Source organism: Enhydra lutris, unplaced genomic scaffold (assembly GCF_002288905.1).
Source record: "Enhydra lutris kenyoni isolate GAN:26980312 unplaced genomic scaffold, ASM228890v2 scaffoldscaffold34, whole genome shotgun sequence".
NCBI lineage: Eukaryota > Metazoa > Chordata > Mammalia > Carnivora > Mustelidae > Enhydra > Enhydra lutris.
In genome coordinates this window covers 1,238,610-1,252,946 of record NW_019154118.1, presented here as the reverse complement: position 1 = coordinate 1,252,946, position 14,337 = coordinate 1,238,610, and the positions used below count along the sequence as shown (strand labels likewise).

General features: G+C 35.6%; 1 protein-coding gene across 2 annotated transcripts in view; it reads right to left on the bottom strand.

The window, feature by feature from the left end:
* LOC111153732 (non-SMC condensin II complex subunit D3) overlaps positions 1-14,337 on the bottom strand; it is an 86,459-nt gene that overhangs the window by 34,834 nt on the left and 37,288 nt on the right. Inside the window, exons 5-13 of one of the 2 annotated variants that reach the window (XM_022512922.1) lie at positions 13,380-13,513; positions 11,769-11,841; positions 10,883-11,008; positions 10,502-10,754; positions 9,078-9,134; positions 8,704-8,793; positions 2,575-2,648; positions 1,794-1,928; positions 785-1,005 (exon numbers count right to left, since the gene is read on the bottom strand). In XM_022512922.1, the coding sequence (XP_022368630.1) occupies positions 785-1,005; positions 1,794-1,928; positions 2,575-2,648; positions 8,704-8,793; positions 9,078-9,134; positions 10,502-10,754; positions 10,883-11,008; positions 11,769-11,841; positions 13,380-13,513 (1,163 nt within the window). The remainder of the gene's footprint in view (positions 1-784; positions 1,006-1,793; positions 1,929-2,574; positions 2,649-8,703; positions 8,794-9,077; positions 9,135-10,501; positions 10,755-10,882; positions 11,009-11,768; positions 11,842-13,379; positions 13,514-14,337) is intronic. The other variant, XM_022512921.1, reaches the window with a different exon arrangement.

Genomic DNA, 14,337 nt, shown 5'->3' with positions numbered 1-14,337 from the left:
AATGGCTATTCCAAAACTTTTTTACACTTAAGACTCTAATTCTATACTCTCCTTCCTAATTTTGGGCAAACAAATTTTTTTCCTGTGGTAAAATACACATAAAATTTATCATTTTAACAATTTTTAGGTGTATAGTTCAGTGGGGTCACACGGTTGTGCCAATCATCCATCCTCAGGACTCTGTTATCACCTCACAGTGAAACTTTGTATCCATTTAACAGTAACTTCCCATTGCTTTCTCCACAGCCCCTGCTAAGCACAATTTTACTGGTGATTTGTCAGGGCTACAGAACAGCATTTTACAATACAAAATCTAGTATGTTTCTACTGTGTGATAATTCCTTCATGACTACATGTAAACAAGTTGGAAGTGTTTCTTACATGATTAAAAGTCACTCAAGGTAGTGTAAACACAAGCTAATTGTAAGATTACTACAGGATAGGTAAAATTTAGTAATACAACAGGTGTTAACCTCTCATTACAGTATTCACTGCAGAGTGTATGCTCAGTAAATGTTATCAAATGGGGGAAAAAATACTGCCGTCGTATTAAGTCAACCAATCCCGTAAGATGTCAGGAAAACTTTAATTTGAAAGAACTAGGAAGTAATCTTTTATAAAAATGAGTATCTGGAAAATTACTATTAATATATCATGTCCATCAGTACTTTCTATTACATAATAAGACATTAATTTAAACACTCAGAGAAATGCAAAAGGAGTTAATTAAAAGCTTCACAAAAAACTGTCACTACAAAAATGGTAAGCAATTTGAATTACATACCTCAGTTCCTGGTTTTCTGTACTAAGGAGAGTAAGAAGTGCCCAAGCCAGTACCTGGCTATTGTCTCCAGTATGGAATTTATTGTAATGCTTAAGGTTCTGTAACAGGAGCTGGTCAAGGCATTCCAGAGCCTTTTCCTGCACTGTGCTCTCACAGTCCATCACAGCTGGGATGGTTCCTATCAGCCAGGCTTTCTGTATCTGGACACATCCAGGTTGGGCCTTAGGAATTAAACATTATGAAGTCATAAAGAAGTGTGATGCTACCAGATGTCTAAATACAAATCAGTGAGGCTGTGGTCAATATTGAGACAGATTAAAAAGAGTCACACATACAAGTACAAATAAACCATCAAAGTGAAAAAAAAAATTAACATTTGAAATACATGTTAAAACAAAGTTCAATCCCCAATTACTGTATTATCAGTGAGTACTGAAATTTTAAACTTAGGAAGTCATTGCAGTATTATTAGTAAATCAGTACTTTTTGGTAATTCAAGATCAAGAACAAAAGATGAATGCTTATTCCAAGGAACAATTAGAATAGATGCTGACAGAGGAAGTAAATGTATGCATTGCCTATTGCTTTCTATCATGAAGTAAAGAAACAAACATGCTTTTATAATTCTTCAAAAGCTAATTATTTGGCAGAAGTAAATTACATATCAGATTAGTGGATCTGTTCTTTTGGCAATATCATCTAATAGGTTTTAATGTGGAAAAATTAATCTAGGTCTCTGACCTAACAAAATTCATTTTAAAATTCACATTTCTATGGGAGATTTAAGTTAAAGTCAAAAAAAGGGTAATCACTAGCATTCTCTAGTATTAGTTCATAATTTATATTAATATGAAACATTATCATATGTAACTGAAAGATAACTCTTCCCTTACACTGTATATAGTCCTACAGTACACTTGGTGGAATTTCCACTAGTCAACTTAATATTCAGCAAGAGGTAATTATTTATGCTGAATTATTTTTCACGTAAAAATACACTGCTCCTCACCACAAGAAGTTCCGTAAGAGACTGTAAGGCCTGCTTTCGGACAGATACTGCAGGGTCCCGACACTGGTCTTGCAGAAGTGATAGCTCTTCTTTCATACTGGAGATGTCACAGTGTTTCAAAATACTCACTAGTACCTAGAAGGAACATATGTAACAGGGCTGATAACTTATTGGTAGTACAAAGACACACTGTAGACAAAAATAAGACTTAAGTCTGTGGTTCTTAAAACTTATTTTACATAAACAAGTATTTACAAACAAATTCAGCAGTTACATGCACCCTAACAAAATCCATCCATGGTTCCTAGATTAAGAATCCCTAATCCAAAGAAAAAAAGCTAAGGATATAAATATCTGACTCCTTTTTTTTTTTTAAAGATTTTATTTATTTACTAACAGATTGAGATCACAGGTAGGCAGAGAGGCAGGCAGAGAGAGAGAGGAAGCAGGCTCCCTGCTGAGCAGAGAGCCTGATGCCGGGCTCGATCCCACAACCCTGGGATCATGACCTGAGCCGAAGGCGGAGGCTTTAACCCACTGAGCCACCCAGGAGCCCCTAAATATCTGATTCTTAAAAAGCCAACAACCAACCAGGAAACTTAAAAACAGACAAACCTTTAGATCATCTCTGTAATTTATATATACAACAGGACCAAAGTGAACAAATGTTAAGTAAAAAAGAAGTTAAATAATGACTATGGCTGGGGTTTTTACAAAATATTTCCAAGTTTTTAGTGCTAAAAAGAGAGCATATTCAAGGATATCTAGAAAAAACTCACACCTGCAGTGCAGACTTCCTGACATTGGTCTTCTCATCCCTGATTCTCTTTCTCAGCATTGCCATGACACATCTCACTGTTGAGGAAATGCCAGAGAATGATTATGGTCTGAGAAAAACTGTATTTACAGTATCTAACACCTTACCACACAGTACTGAGAAAATACTCTAAAAGATTGACTAATTAGTCAATGTAGAAAAGAAGAAAAGTCAAATATTTAGCTAGTCAAAACACAAAGGACAGAACAGTATAATTTTTGAAGGGCATAAATTCTGGAATATGAAAAACTCAGTTTTTAATCCTGGCTCTTATGTTTAAAATGCTGAATTATTTAGCTTTTCCATTTTGTTTAGCTACAAAAAAGGAATCTCTAAATCACAATTTTTTTTAAAGACTAAATAATACATAACAGCAGCTTTAAAACTTTTTGATCACAGGCCTCTTTATACTATTAAAATTCTCTGAAGACTCCTAAGGGCTTTTTTGGTAAAAATCTCTAGTAAAAAGATTTAATAGTTCATTTTAAAATAGGAAAATGTATCACTATAAATGGTACATTTTTAAATGAAAACTAATTCTATTTCCCCCCAAAAAATATTAGTGACAATGGCATTGTTTTGCAACTTTGCAAACTCTTTAATACCAGGCTAAGTAAAAAAGAGAAAGTTCTCATCTCTGCTTCAAAATCAGAATGCTTTACAATGCAGAGTCTTGGTGTTATTATGAAAACAATATTAACTTCAACGACCTGCTGAAGGAGTCTAAGGGATTCCCAACTACACTCTGTGAGCTGATGTACAAGAAAATACATTACGAAATGAAACAGAGAATGGAAAACAATAGAAAAAAAAATCAATGAAATCAAAAGTAGGTTCCTTGAAAAAGATAAAATTAACAAAGTTTTAGCTAGAAAAAAAGAAAGAAGACTTAAACTCTTAAAATCCGGAAAGAAGTAGGAAACATTATTACTATCATTACAGAAATAAAAAGGATTTGCAAAGAAATACTATGAACAATTTTATGTTACAATTTTATGTAATCTGGATGAAATGGACAAATTTCTACAAAGATAAAAACTATGGAAACTGACCCAAGAAGAAATAGTCTCAATATAACAATAACAAGTAATCAAAAACCTTCCCACAAAAAAAAACAAACAAAAAAAAACCTCAAAACAAAAACTTTCCCACACATGTGCAAAATCCCAGGACCAGAGGACTTAAGTGGAGAAATCCACGAAATGTTAAAGCAAAAATGAAAACTTCATAAACTCTTTTAAAGAAGAAAACACTTCCTGCTACATTCTAGTAAGCAGTATTACCCTGAGAGTAAAACCAGATAAAAATATCTCAAGAAAACAACAGTCCAAAATCCCTTGTGAATACATACACAAAATCTTCAACAAAATATCAGCAAATCAAATCTAGCAAGATACAAAATGGATTATATACCATGCTTGGGATTTACCCCAGGAATGAAATGTAATCAATCAATGTAACTAATATACCTTTATATAATATAATATATAATACAATTACACATAAATTATATATATAAATTATTACATATAATTATATATTTTATTATACATATAATATATAATTATATATAATATGTAATTATATATAAAAATATAATATAATAAAGGACAAAGACCACATGATTATCTCCACAGATAAGGAAAACATGTGCAAAATCCAACACCCTTTCATAATAAAAACACTCAATAAACTCAGAAGAGAAGGAAACTTCATCACATTGATAAAAGTCATCCTGAAAAAACTCACAGCTAACATCACACTCAATGGTGAAAGACTGAAAACTAAGTACAGAAGAAAGACAAGGCGGTCTGCTCTCCCCACTTCTTTTCAACATTGTACCAGGGGTCCTCGCCTGGGAAAGCAGGCAAGGAAAAGACAGAAAAGGCATCCAGATGGAAAAGAAAGAAAAAAAAAAACTCTCTCTGTTCAGAGATGGCATGAGCTTATATAGAAATTCTTAAAAGGAATACACACACACACACACACACACAGAATTAACAAATTTAGCAAGGTTGCAGGACACGACGTCAAACCATCAAATATCAGTTGTAAAAACTAGCAATGGACACTTAGAAAATGAAACTAAGGAAATACTGGAATTTATTATAGCATCAAAAAGAATAATGTATTTAGGAATCAACTTAAAGAGCAAGAGCTGTACACTGAAAACTGAAAAAATATCACTGAAACAAATTAAAGATCTAAATAAATAGAAAGGCATCCCATGTTCATGAACTGAAGGGCTCAATATTGTTAAGATGGCTTTATTCTCTAAAGTCATCTACAGATCAATCCTTACCAAAATTCAAGCTGGCTTTTTTTTCTTTTCCCCAGAAATTGACAAATGATCCTAAAATTCATATGGAAATATAAGAGACACAGAATAGGGGCACCTGGGTGGCTCAGTTGGTTAAGCAACTGCCTTTGGCTCAGGTCATAATCCTGGAGTCCTGGGATAGAGTCCCACATCAGGCTCCTTGCCTGGCAGGGAGTCTGTTTCTCCCTCTGACCTCTCCCCCCTCATGCTTTCTTTCTTTCTCTTTCTCTCTCTCAAATCAATTAAAAAATCTTTAAAAAGAGAGAGAGAGAGAAAAAATAGCCAAATTTATCTAGAAAAACAAGAGCAAGGATGCAGAAGCTATACTTCCTGATTTCAAAGTTACTGTAAAGCACCAGTAATTAACAGTGTGGTACTGCCATAAAGAGAGACAATGGAATGTCAGTGGAACAGAAATTAAAGTACAGAATAAGCCCATGTGTCTGTGGTCAGTTGATTTTTGACAAGGGCGCCAAGAGCATTCAAAGGAGACGAAAGTCTTTTAAACAAACAGTGCTGTGTCAAACTAGTTATCTGCATGCAAAAATTGGACCCCTACCTCACACCATATGCAAGAATTAACGAAAATTGATTGCAGACCAAAACATAAGAGGTAAAATTACAAAACTCTGAGAGGAAAACATAAAAGCAAATCTTCATGAAAAATTAGGCAGTGGTTTCTTAGCTGTGATACCAAAAGCACAAGGAAAAAAAAGAAAAAGTGGACAGCTAGACTTTATCAAGGCTAAAATGTTTTTATGCTTCAATGAGCACCGTCAAGAAGCTGAGAAACTAAACCCCCAGAATGAGAAAAGAAATATTTGCAAATCATATATCTGGTAAGGAATTTGGATCCAGAATACATAAAAAGCTATTTGACTCAAAAATAAAGACAAATAACCCATTTTAAAAAATGGGCAAAGAAGCTGAATAGACATTTCTCCAAAGAAGACATATAAATGGCCAATAAACACAAGAATATTTGCTTAACATTGTTAGTCATTAGGGAAATATAGATCAAAACTACAGTGAGTAGATATCACTTCACATCCACTAGGATGGCTACAATAAAAATAGACATGACAAGTGTTGGTAAGGATGTGGAAAAATTAAAATTATTACACATGCTAGTGTGTAAATGTAAAAACAGTATGGTCACTCTGGAAAAAGCCTGGCAGTTCTTCAAAATGTTAAACATAGGGATACCACATGACCCAGCAGTTCCACTCCTAGGTATTCACTCCAAAAGGAATGAATATATTTACATACAAAACTTGCACAAGAATGTTCACAGCAGCATCATTCGTAATAGCCAAAAGATGGAAATGATCCAAAAGCCCATCAACTGAGAAGTGAACACACAAAATGTAGTCTTATCCACACAATGGACTATTATGAAGCTGTAAAAAGTAGTGAAATATTGACATGAAGTATGGATGAAAATATTATGCTACGTGAAAGAAGTGACCCACAAAAGAACACATATTGTATGCTTGTACCTATGTGGAATAGGAAGAATAGGCAAATACAGATTTGCCAAAATAGGCAAATCTGTAGAGACAGAAAGCAAATCAGTGGTTGGCAGAGACTGGGGGAAGGTGAGAATGGGGAGGAACTGCTAATGAGAATGGGGTTTCTTTTTTGGCAAAGGAATATTCTGAAAATCGATCAGTTTTGTAAAAACAGTAAAAACCACTAAATCATACACTTTATTATTTTTTTAAAAAAGATTTTACTTATTTATTTGACAGAGAGAGACACAGCAAGAGAGGGAACAGAAGCAGGGGGAGTGGGAGAGGGAGAAGTAGGCTTCCTGCCAAGAAGGGAGCATGATGCAGGGCTTGATCCCAGGACCCTGGGATCACGACCTCAGCCAATGTCATATGCTTAACGACTGAGCCACCCAGGTGCTCCAAATCATACACTTTAAATGGTGAATTTTTATGGTATGTGAATTACATCTCAAAAAAAAGAAAGGATCCCCCTCTGCCTTCCCCAAGAAAACACTTAGCACTTACCATGTTAAGACTGGAGTCACTACAGACATTCAACACTTTTGGAGAATAAAGTTTTTATAATATTTTAGGAAATCAGTTTATAGACATATTGAGTTTTTGCTCTGAATTTGAGTAACACATCCTAATATCGAGTCATATAAATCTAATTCCATGCTGATCTTTCAGGCTAAAATAATAAGTAATTAACCTCATGGCACTTCACATAGACCTCAGCACTTACCTGACAACATTACTGTTTTAGATATATAAACATGTAGGTAAAATTTGTATACATGCATTTATTATTCCCATTGCTCCTCCACACGTGGAACTATGTTTTATTAAAGTCTGTACCTACAATGCCTAGCACAGATTAGAAGGGGCCAGATAAATGTTAATGGAACGAATTAATAAATCTAATTATATAATTAATTCTCTACACATATATTCTCTCACTTATCTATCTTGAAAAATCACTTCTCTAAACATTATTTTCACAGACTCTGACAATAGCCCTCTGTGAAAGACAGGGAGGGTGTTAGACGCAGAAAGGTACACATTAGGGTGCTGGGTTAGCGTCCATGTCTTAGGCGGGTATTTAGTACCAGAATTAGTACAAGAATTCAGAACACCTCTCCCTTCTAAATAGTGTTCCCCACTATTTCATGCTATGCCATCTTACAGATGAAAAAGGCACCTAGAGATGTAAAGTGACTTTTTCAAGATCACAACGGGTAGATAGACACAGAATCTAGGAGTAGGGTCCAGATCTATCTACTTACTAGTCTAGATTTGTTTTTTTCCCTCCTAAATCACATTAGCACTTAAGCCAACCCAGATTACTCTGGGTTCAGCAAGTCAATGAAAATGAGCAGGCATCACCTGTATTCAGAATCCTCTGCTGGAGGCCACGGGATAGAGGACTCCACAACCATCCCGTACAGTATGTATGGTTTCTCTTACTCATCAAGAGAAATTATAATCTAAATTCTGAATTTACTTTTTTTTTTTTTTAAAGATTTTATTTATTTATTTGACAGAGAGAGATCACAAGCAGGCAGAGAGGCAGGTAGAGAGAGAGGAGGAAGCAGGCTCCCTGCTGAGCAGAGAGCCCGACGCGGGGCTCGATCCCAGGACCCTGAGATCATGACCTGAGCCGAAGGCAGCGGCTTAACCCACTGAGCCACCCAGGCGCCCCTGAATTTACTTTTTTCAACGTGAACTTCAATTCACAGTTCCCCATCATTTATTAAAGGTGAATTCTGGGATGCCTGATCAGAGTCAAGATGAAATGGTGAAAAAAGTAATGAAGAATTAAAAGTAGGAACAAGATTGGGTACAAAGGTATTCTTCATCTTTCCCTTTTTTTTTTAAATGATGATTTTTCTCCAAACACAAATTTATTATGTGCGGCACTTTCTCTAGCAGCTGGTCCCATTTCAGTCAGCGGTCAGCAATCCCAAGAGTTCACAATGACTGCCTTTAATAAGGAAATAAAGTATTTGCTAATATTCTCTTATGTGTTACAGAAATACTGAGGTTCAGGACATAGTCAGTGGAATGTACCTTTTCTTTACCTTAAGATGAAACAGAGTATAGCGCGAAGACATCAGAGATACAATAAAATAGAAATTATTCCACTTTTAAAAAGAAGGATGCTCCAATTGTTAAGGGTGAATTAATCAGAAAAAAAAATCCAAGGTTTTTAGATTCTACTTACAGTTGTCTGAAATCCAATAGTTATTACTCATCTGATAGTAATAAAATCTGACATACCCCGAGATCCATCTGTTTCACCACTGCTGTCTATATTGTTCACCCCTGAGCCTCCAGAAGGGTTAAGTGTTTGCCTCTGAAAGGAAAAAGCTTAAAAATAATTAAAAAAAAGATAAGTCATTAAGATAAAAATTTGTTATACCTCTTAGTAATAATAAGCAAGGCATATTACACATTTAAATTATTACATCATAAAAAAAATTAAAAAAAATAAATTATTACATCATTATTGAAATGAATTTCAATTTCCTTGATGAATAAAGTTCAATATTAAAAAGGTAAATATGGAAATAGAAAAAAACATGTCAAATACCCAGCAAGTCCTTTAAACAAAAGACAATTATTCAATATTGGAAAATATATTCACCCATTACCTGATGAATTTCTCGGTAAGATACCAGGACGGCTCTCTATTCTTGAAATTGCAGGACCTAAAAATAAGCAGATTGAAAAAGAGGGGAAAATGTCATAGTATCATCAGTACCAAGTAAATACTGAAAGAATCACCAAAATCAAGATAATTAGGCCTAAACACAAAACAGATTCTAAACTGCTGACAATAATGTTCTCTTTGGTATGCATTTGAAATGGTTGGATATTAGGCCCAATATAGCCAATACCCAACAATGCAAAGTAGTGGTACAGGCAGCCAACAATCTCACCTCTAAAACATGAATATCTAAAATGCTCTAAAAGGCCTTTCAAACTTGTCAGGCTTGTCTAACAGGTGTACCTTGTTTTATCACACTTTGCTTTACTGTGCTTCATAGATACGGCAGTTTTAACAAATTGAGAATTTGTGGGAACTGCAACAAGCAAATCTATGGGTGCCGTTTTTCCAAAAGTATTTGCTTGCTTTGTGTCTGCCAGGTTTGGGTGATTTTCAAAATACTTCAAACTTCTTCATATTGATGGTGAACAGTGATCTTTGATGTTACTATTATAATTGTTTTGGGATACTATGAACCATACCCATATAACATAGCAAACCTAATAAATGGTATATGTGTTCTGACTGCAGATGTGCAAACATGAAGAGAAGCAGAATTAGAAGCAAAGCCTGGAAATGTGACTGAATTGCCGCAATCTCATGACAAATCTTGACCAAATGAAGAGTAGCTTCTTACGGGTGAGCAAAGACAGTGGTTTCCTAGGATGGAATCTACTTGTGGTAAAGAAGCTGTGAGCGTTGGGAATGAACTCCAATTTTGGAAGAAGTATCACCTACTACAGATAAATCATTTGTGAAAAGAAGAGTCAATTGATGTGGCAAACTTTATCACTGTTTTATTTTAAGAAGCTGCCAGAGCCACCCCATCCTTTAGCAACCACCACACTGATTGGTCAGCAGCCGTCAACACTGAGGCAAGACCCTCCACTGGCAGAAAGACTGCAACTTGCTGAAAGCTCACATGATACTTAGCATTTTTAGCAAAAAGTAATTTTAATTATAGTAAGTACTTTTTTTAGACATAATGCTATCGCCAACTAACTGACAACAGTGTATTGTAAACATAACTTTTATATGTACTGGGAAACAAAAAAATTCATTTGACTTGCTCTATCTACAGTATTTGCTTTACTGTGGCGGTCTGGAACCAAACCCATAAAATCTCCAAGGAATGTCTGTATTTAAAAAGTTATTCAACAACAAAATATACTGAAATTGGTTTATGAGGGTCAAAGTATATCATACTGTATCAATTACTTTTGCAACAACAAAGAATGATTTTCCTTACAGTCCAATTTCTTGAAAAGCACAAGACAGGTTCCATGTCCCAATGGTTACCACACTTACTGTTACTCAGAAGTTCCAGTATGCTCTCCGATGCAGTGGTAACAGATACCTCCAGGCAATGTGCAAAACTGGACAGTGCCTTGCTGCGGACAGTCGGTGCCTTGTCTACACAACGGTCAAATATAATTTCCTGTACCAAGAACTTATGCTTTAAGATCTTCTGATGCTCCATCGAGAGAGTGTTATCTACCGCTCTTTCAGGCAGTTCCAATAGAGCTAAGACAACATCTAGAGTAAAAACCCTGTGTGGGATCTGATAAAGCAAAATCATAAGAATCTCCATCAGACAGGAATAAAAACCAAAGTATCCCTTGTGTATTCAGATCTGTCTGTCAGGAGGTTGCAAGAGCCAGGAATCAAGATTTTATGCATATCTCCTACCTTCGAACTTCGTGAATATCTGTAAAGCCAGGCAATGAATGTAGCATATTCCCTACTGGGAAGTTTGCTGAGCAGCTGGACCAAGGACTGGGCTGCATAGGTCCGATACTCTGATTTATCAGTCACCTGAAATATAAGCATTGAGAGGCTGTCCAGCCAATATCTACCTACAGGACAACTGAAACACAAGTTGTGATACAAGCAGAAAATTAGTGAATAAAACTATTCAGTGAATCTTTAAATGTCATAAAAATGACTAGCAAATTTTAGGTTCCAAACCCCTTTGAAAACTAATCTGTAAGAAATCTATAAGCCCTTCCCTCAGAAATTCAAACTTAGCACAAAATTTCAGAAAGTTTATGGAACCCCCCTAGAATCTACTGTATTCAAATTAAGAATCATTTGTCCAAACTGCTATAGAAATTGAAAAGATAATCATAAAAATTTGAACATTAACCAGATATTTGATGATATTAAGGAATTATTGTATTTATTTTCTTTGGTGTGTTAGTATTTATTGGTTATGTTTTTAGGGTTCTTATCCTCTAGAGATACATATGAAATATTTAAGCATCAATGGATATGGTGGAATTTGCTTAAAAAAAGAAAAACCCAATGTTTACATGTGTTGATGAAATTATACATTATAGGGGTATAAGTGATGCAAAATTGTTGAAGGTAGGTGCTCATCACATATTCTAAAAAAGAACATTGTCAATGGGAACATGTAGTGAAAATACTAAACAAAACTACTTTCCATAATGAATAATAGACTCATTCACAAGAACAAATATACACACAAGCATACACATTTACCTTCACATCTAGTATATATTTTTATCATCATCTTTATCATTCTTACTATTACCATTAAAGCAAATGGTACCTTGGCACAGATGTGCTGGAGTAAGATACGAAGGACTGGGAATACAATTTCCTTCAGTTCATCCACAAGTGAACTATTTAAAAAAGAAACCACACCCACTGTTTACAATACACCAACTACACAGAATAGTAATTTTTCAATTCTGTTCTCAAACACCATGACTTCTATGTTTTAAAAGTCCTGAATATTAAAAACTATTTACCCCATATTGCAAGCATTGTTTCAGTGAATAGAGTAAAATAGTTTCACAGCAGAAGATCATTCACTATGTCCTATGTGTGTTTTTAGAGAGCTGTTGCCAAGCAGACAGCTACAGTCAGGGAAGAGCAAATGCGCAAACTTTGTATGACTTTTTTGGCTATATACCAAATTTCACATTGAGACTTTAAAATACATCTTTTTTGGGGTAAATAATAATAAATAAGACATGGCACCACCTTGTGGTAGCTGAGTGAAATGCTACTATTTCAACAGCTTTGTTAATAATACGTCTCCAAACTTTAATCCAAGATTATTATTGTGGTTTTTTTTTTTTAAGTTTACTTACTTATTTTAGTAACCTCTACCCCCAATGTGGACTCAACCCCATACCCCCAAGATGAAGAGTCACACACTCTTTCAATTGAGCCAGCCAGGTGCCCCAGATTATCACAGTAATGCCCAGATTTGACCCATCTCTAGTGTTTATCTGTACCATTATGTGGCTACTACAGCAATTGGAGACATCATGAACTGTTATGGAAGAACCAAAATGGGTGTTTCCACTTAAAGCATCTTAGCTATTTAATGTTTTAAGAAACCCCCCACAAGAGATATTTGTTCAATGATCAGATGACAGCCTATATATATCTGGATTCTACCATCCACACCCCACATCTCCAACTACACTGTATTCCATGTATACCTGCAGGCATGTACACACTCTCATATACTTACCACTTCATTTCACCACCTCCACAGTGCATGCCAAAAATTCAATAACGGAGGGAAAGAAAAGCCAATGACATAGCAAAAATATCTTCCCCAGTAAAGCCGAGAAATGGAACTTTTTAGGGGAAGCTATGTGATTCATGAGGGGAAAATTAGTCTATCAATTATTGTTAAAGAAGTAAAAATTAACTTAATTCTTCCCTTTAGGAAGTATGGTTGTAGGGGAAAAAGGATAGAAAAGTGAGAAGAAACATGGAAAAAGTGGCAACGAACAAAAAGAAAGAGACTAAAAGAAGACAGAAATACAAAAAGGAAAAGAAGAGGCAGACTCGTAAGAGAGGCAAACACTGAGCTAAATGATAAAACAGATGAGAAGCAAACTGTCATTCCTCAGAGCCTGACTTTACAGGCTTGTGGGAATCAAGCTGGAGGCCAGTGCTAGTCCATGAATTACAGACTCTGTATCCCTCAGCAATGACCCTGTGCAGAGGCTACCAACAATGAACTCCGGGCCATGTGAACCAGATGATCTCTGAAGTGCTTTACTTTGACCCCCAAAACCATAACAGGCCAAAAATCTGTTAGTTTCCATAGGTGTTAGAAATCTTGGCTAGTACAGGGCCGAGGAGGTTTAAGAGAGAGTGATAAAGAGAGTGAAAATCTAAGCTGTGTATGCCTCACCTGATAAACTGGACCGCCTGCTTTCTACCGTTGATAACTGATGTTGTAATACTAAGGGGAGCACGATGGGCTCCTTCACCTGCTTCTAACATTAATATCACATTCAGCATTTGATGGAAAACACAACCTATAACCTGGAAGAGAAGAAAATTCTATTTAAGGATTGATAAAGAATCCAAGAGCCTCAAAGAGAGTGATGCAGACCACAGTAAACCATTTCTTTTTCTTTTTTTTGTTTTTTTTTTAAGATTTTATTTTTTTGAGAGAGCACACTCGCACAAGTTGGGGGTTGGGGATCAGAGGAGGAGAGAGAAGCAGGCTCCTCATTGAGACAGGAGCCTGACACAGGACGCAATCTCAGGACCCTTGGGTCGACCTGAGCTGAAGGCAGACGCTTAACCAACTAAGCCACCCAGGTGCCCCAGCGTAAACCATTTCAAGCTGTGTGAAGATAAGTTGGGTTGACAAGAGTTTTTGGATGAACACCAGAAACGTTGTTTCTTGGACAATTACCAAGTACTCAATAAACACATGATGGAAACAATGTGAAAACACTGCTTACAGGTAGTGATAGGAATGTCATGTAGTTTTTCTCCCTACGCTTTCAAACTGTAGCCCTGAAATTAGGGTAAATAGAGGACTAATTGTCACTTTTAAATGGCAAAAAAATGCTCCTGCTAAACCCTTATAGAACAAGGGAAGAATGGTATTTTACACTTGTGTTTTACCTGAAGTTTACAACACGCCTTCCAATATAACACCTCATATAACTTATTTGACTAACCATTCATTCACCCTGTAAATAAAACATGTGCAGAAAACCACATATGTGGCAGGTATTGCGTTAAGCACATTCATATATATTACTAGCTTTAATCTCAAACCTCACAACAACTGCATAAGTGAGGCATTTCCATTATATATATATATATATAATTTTCACTTTATACCTGATAAA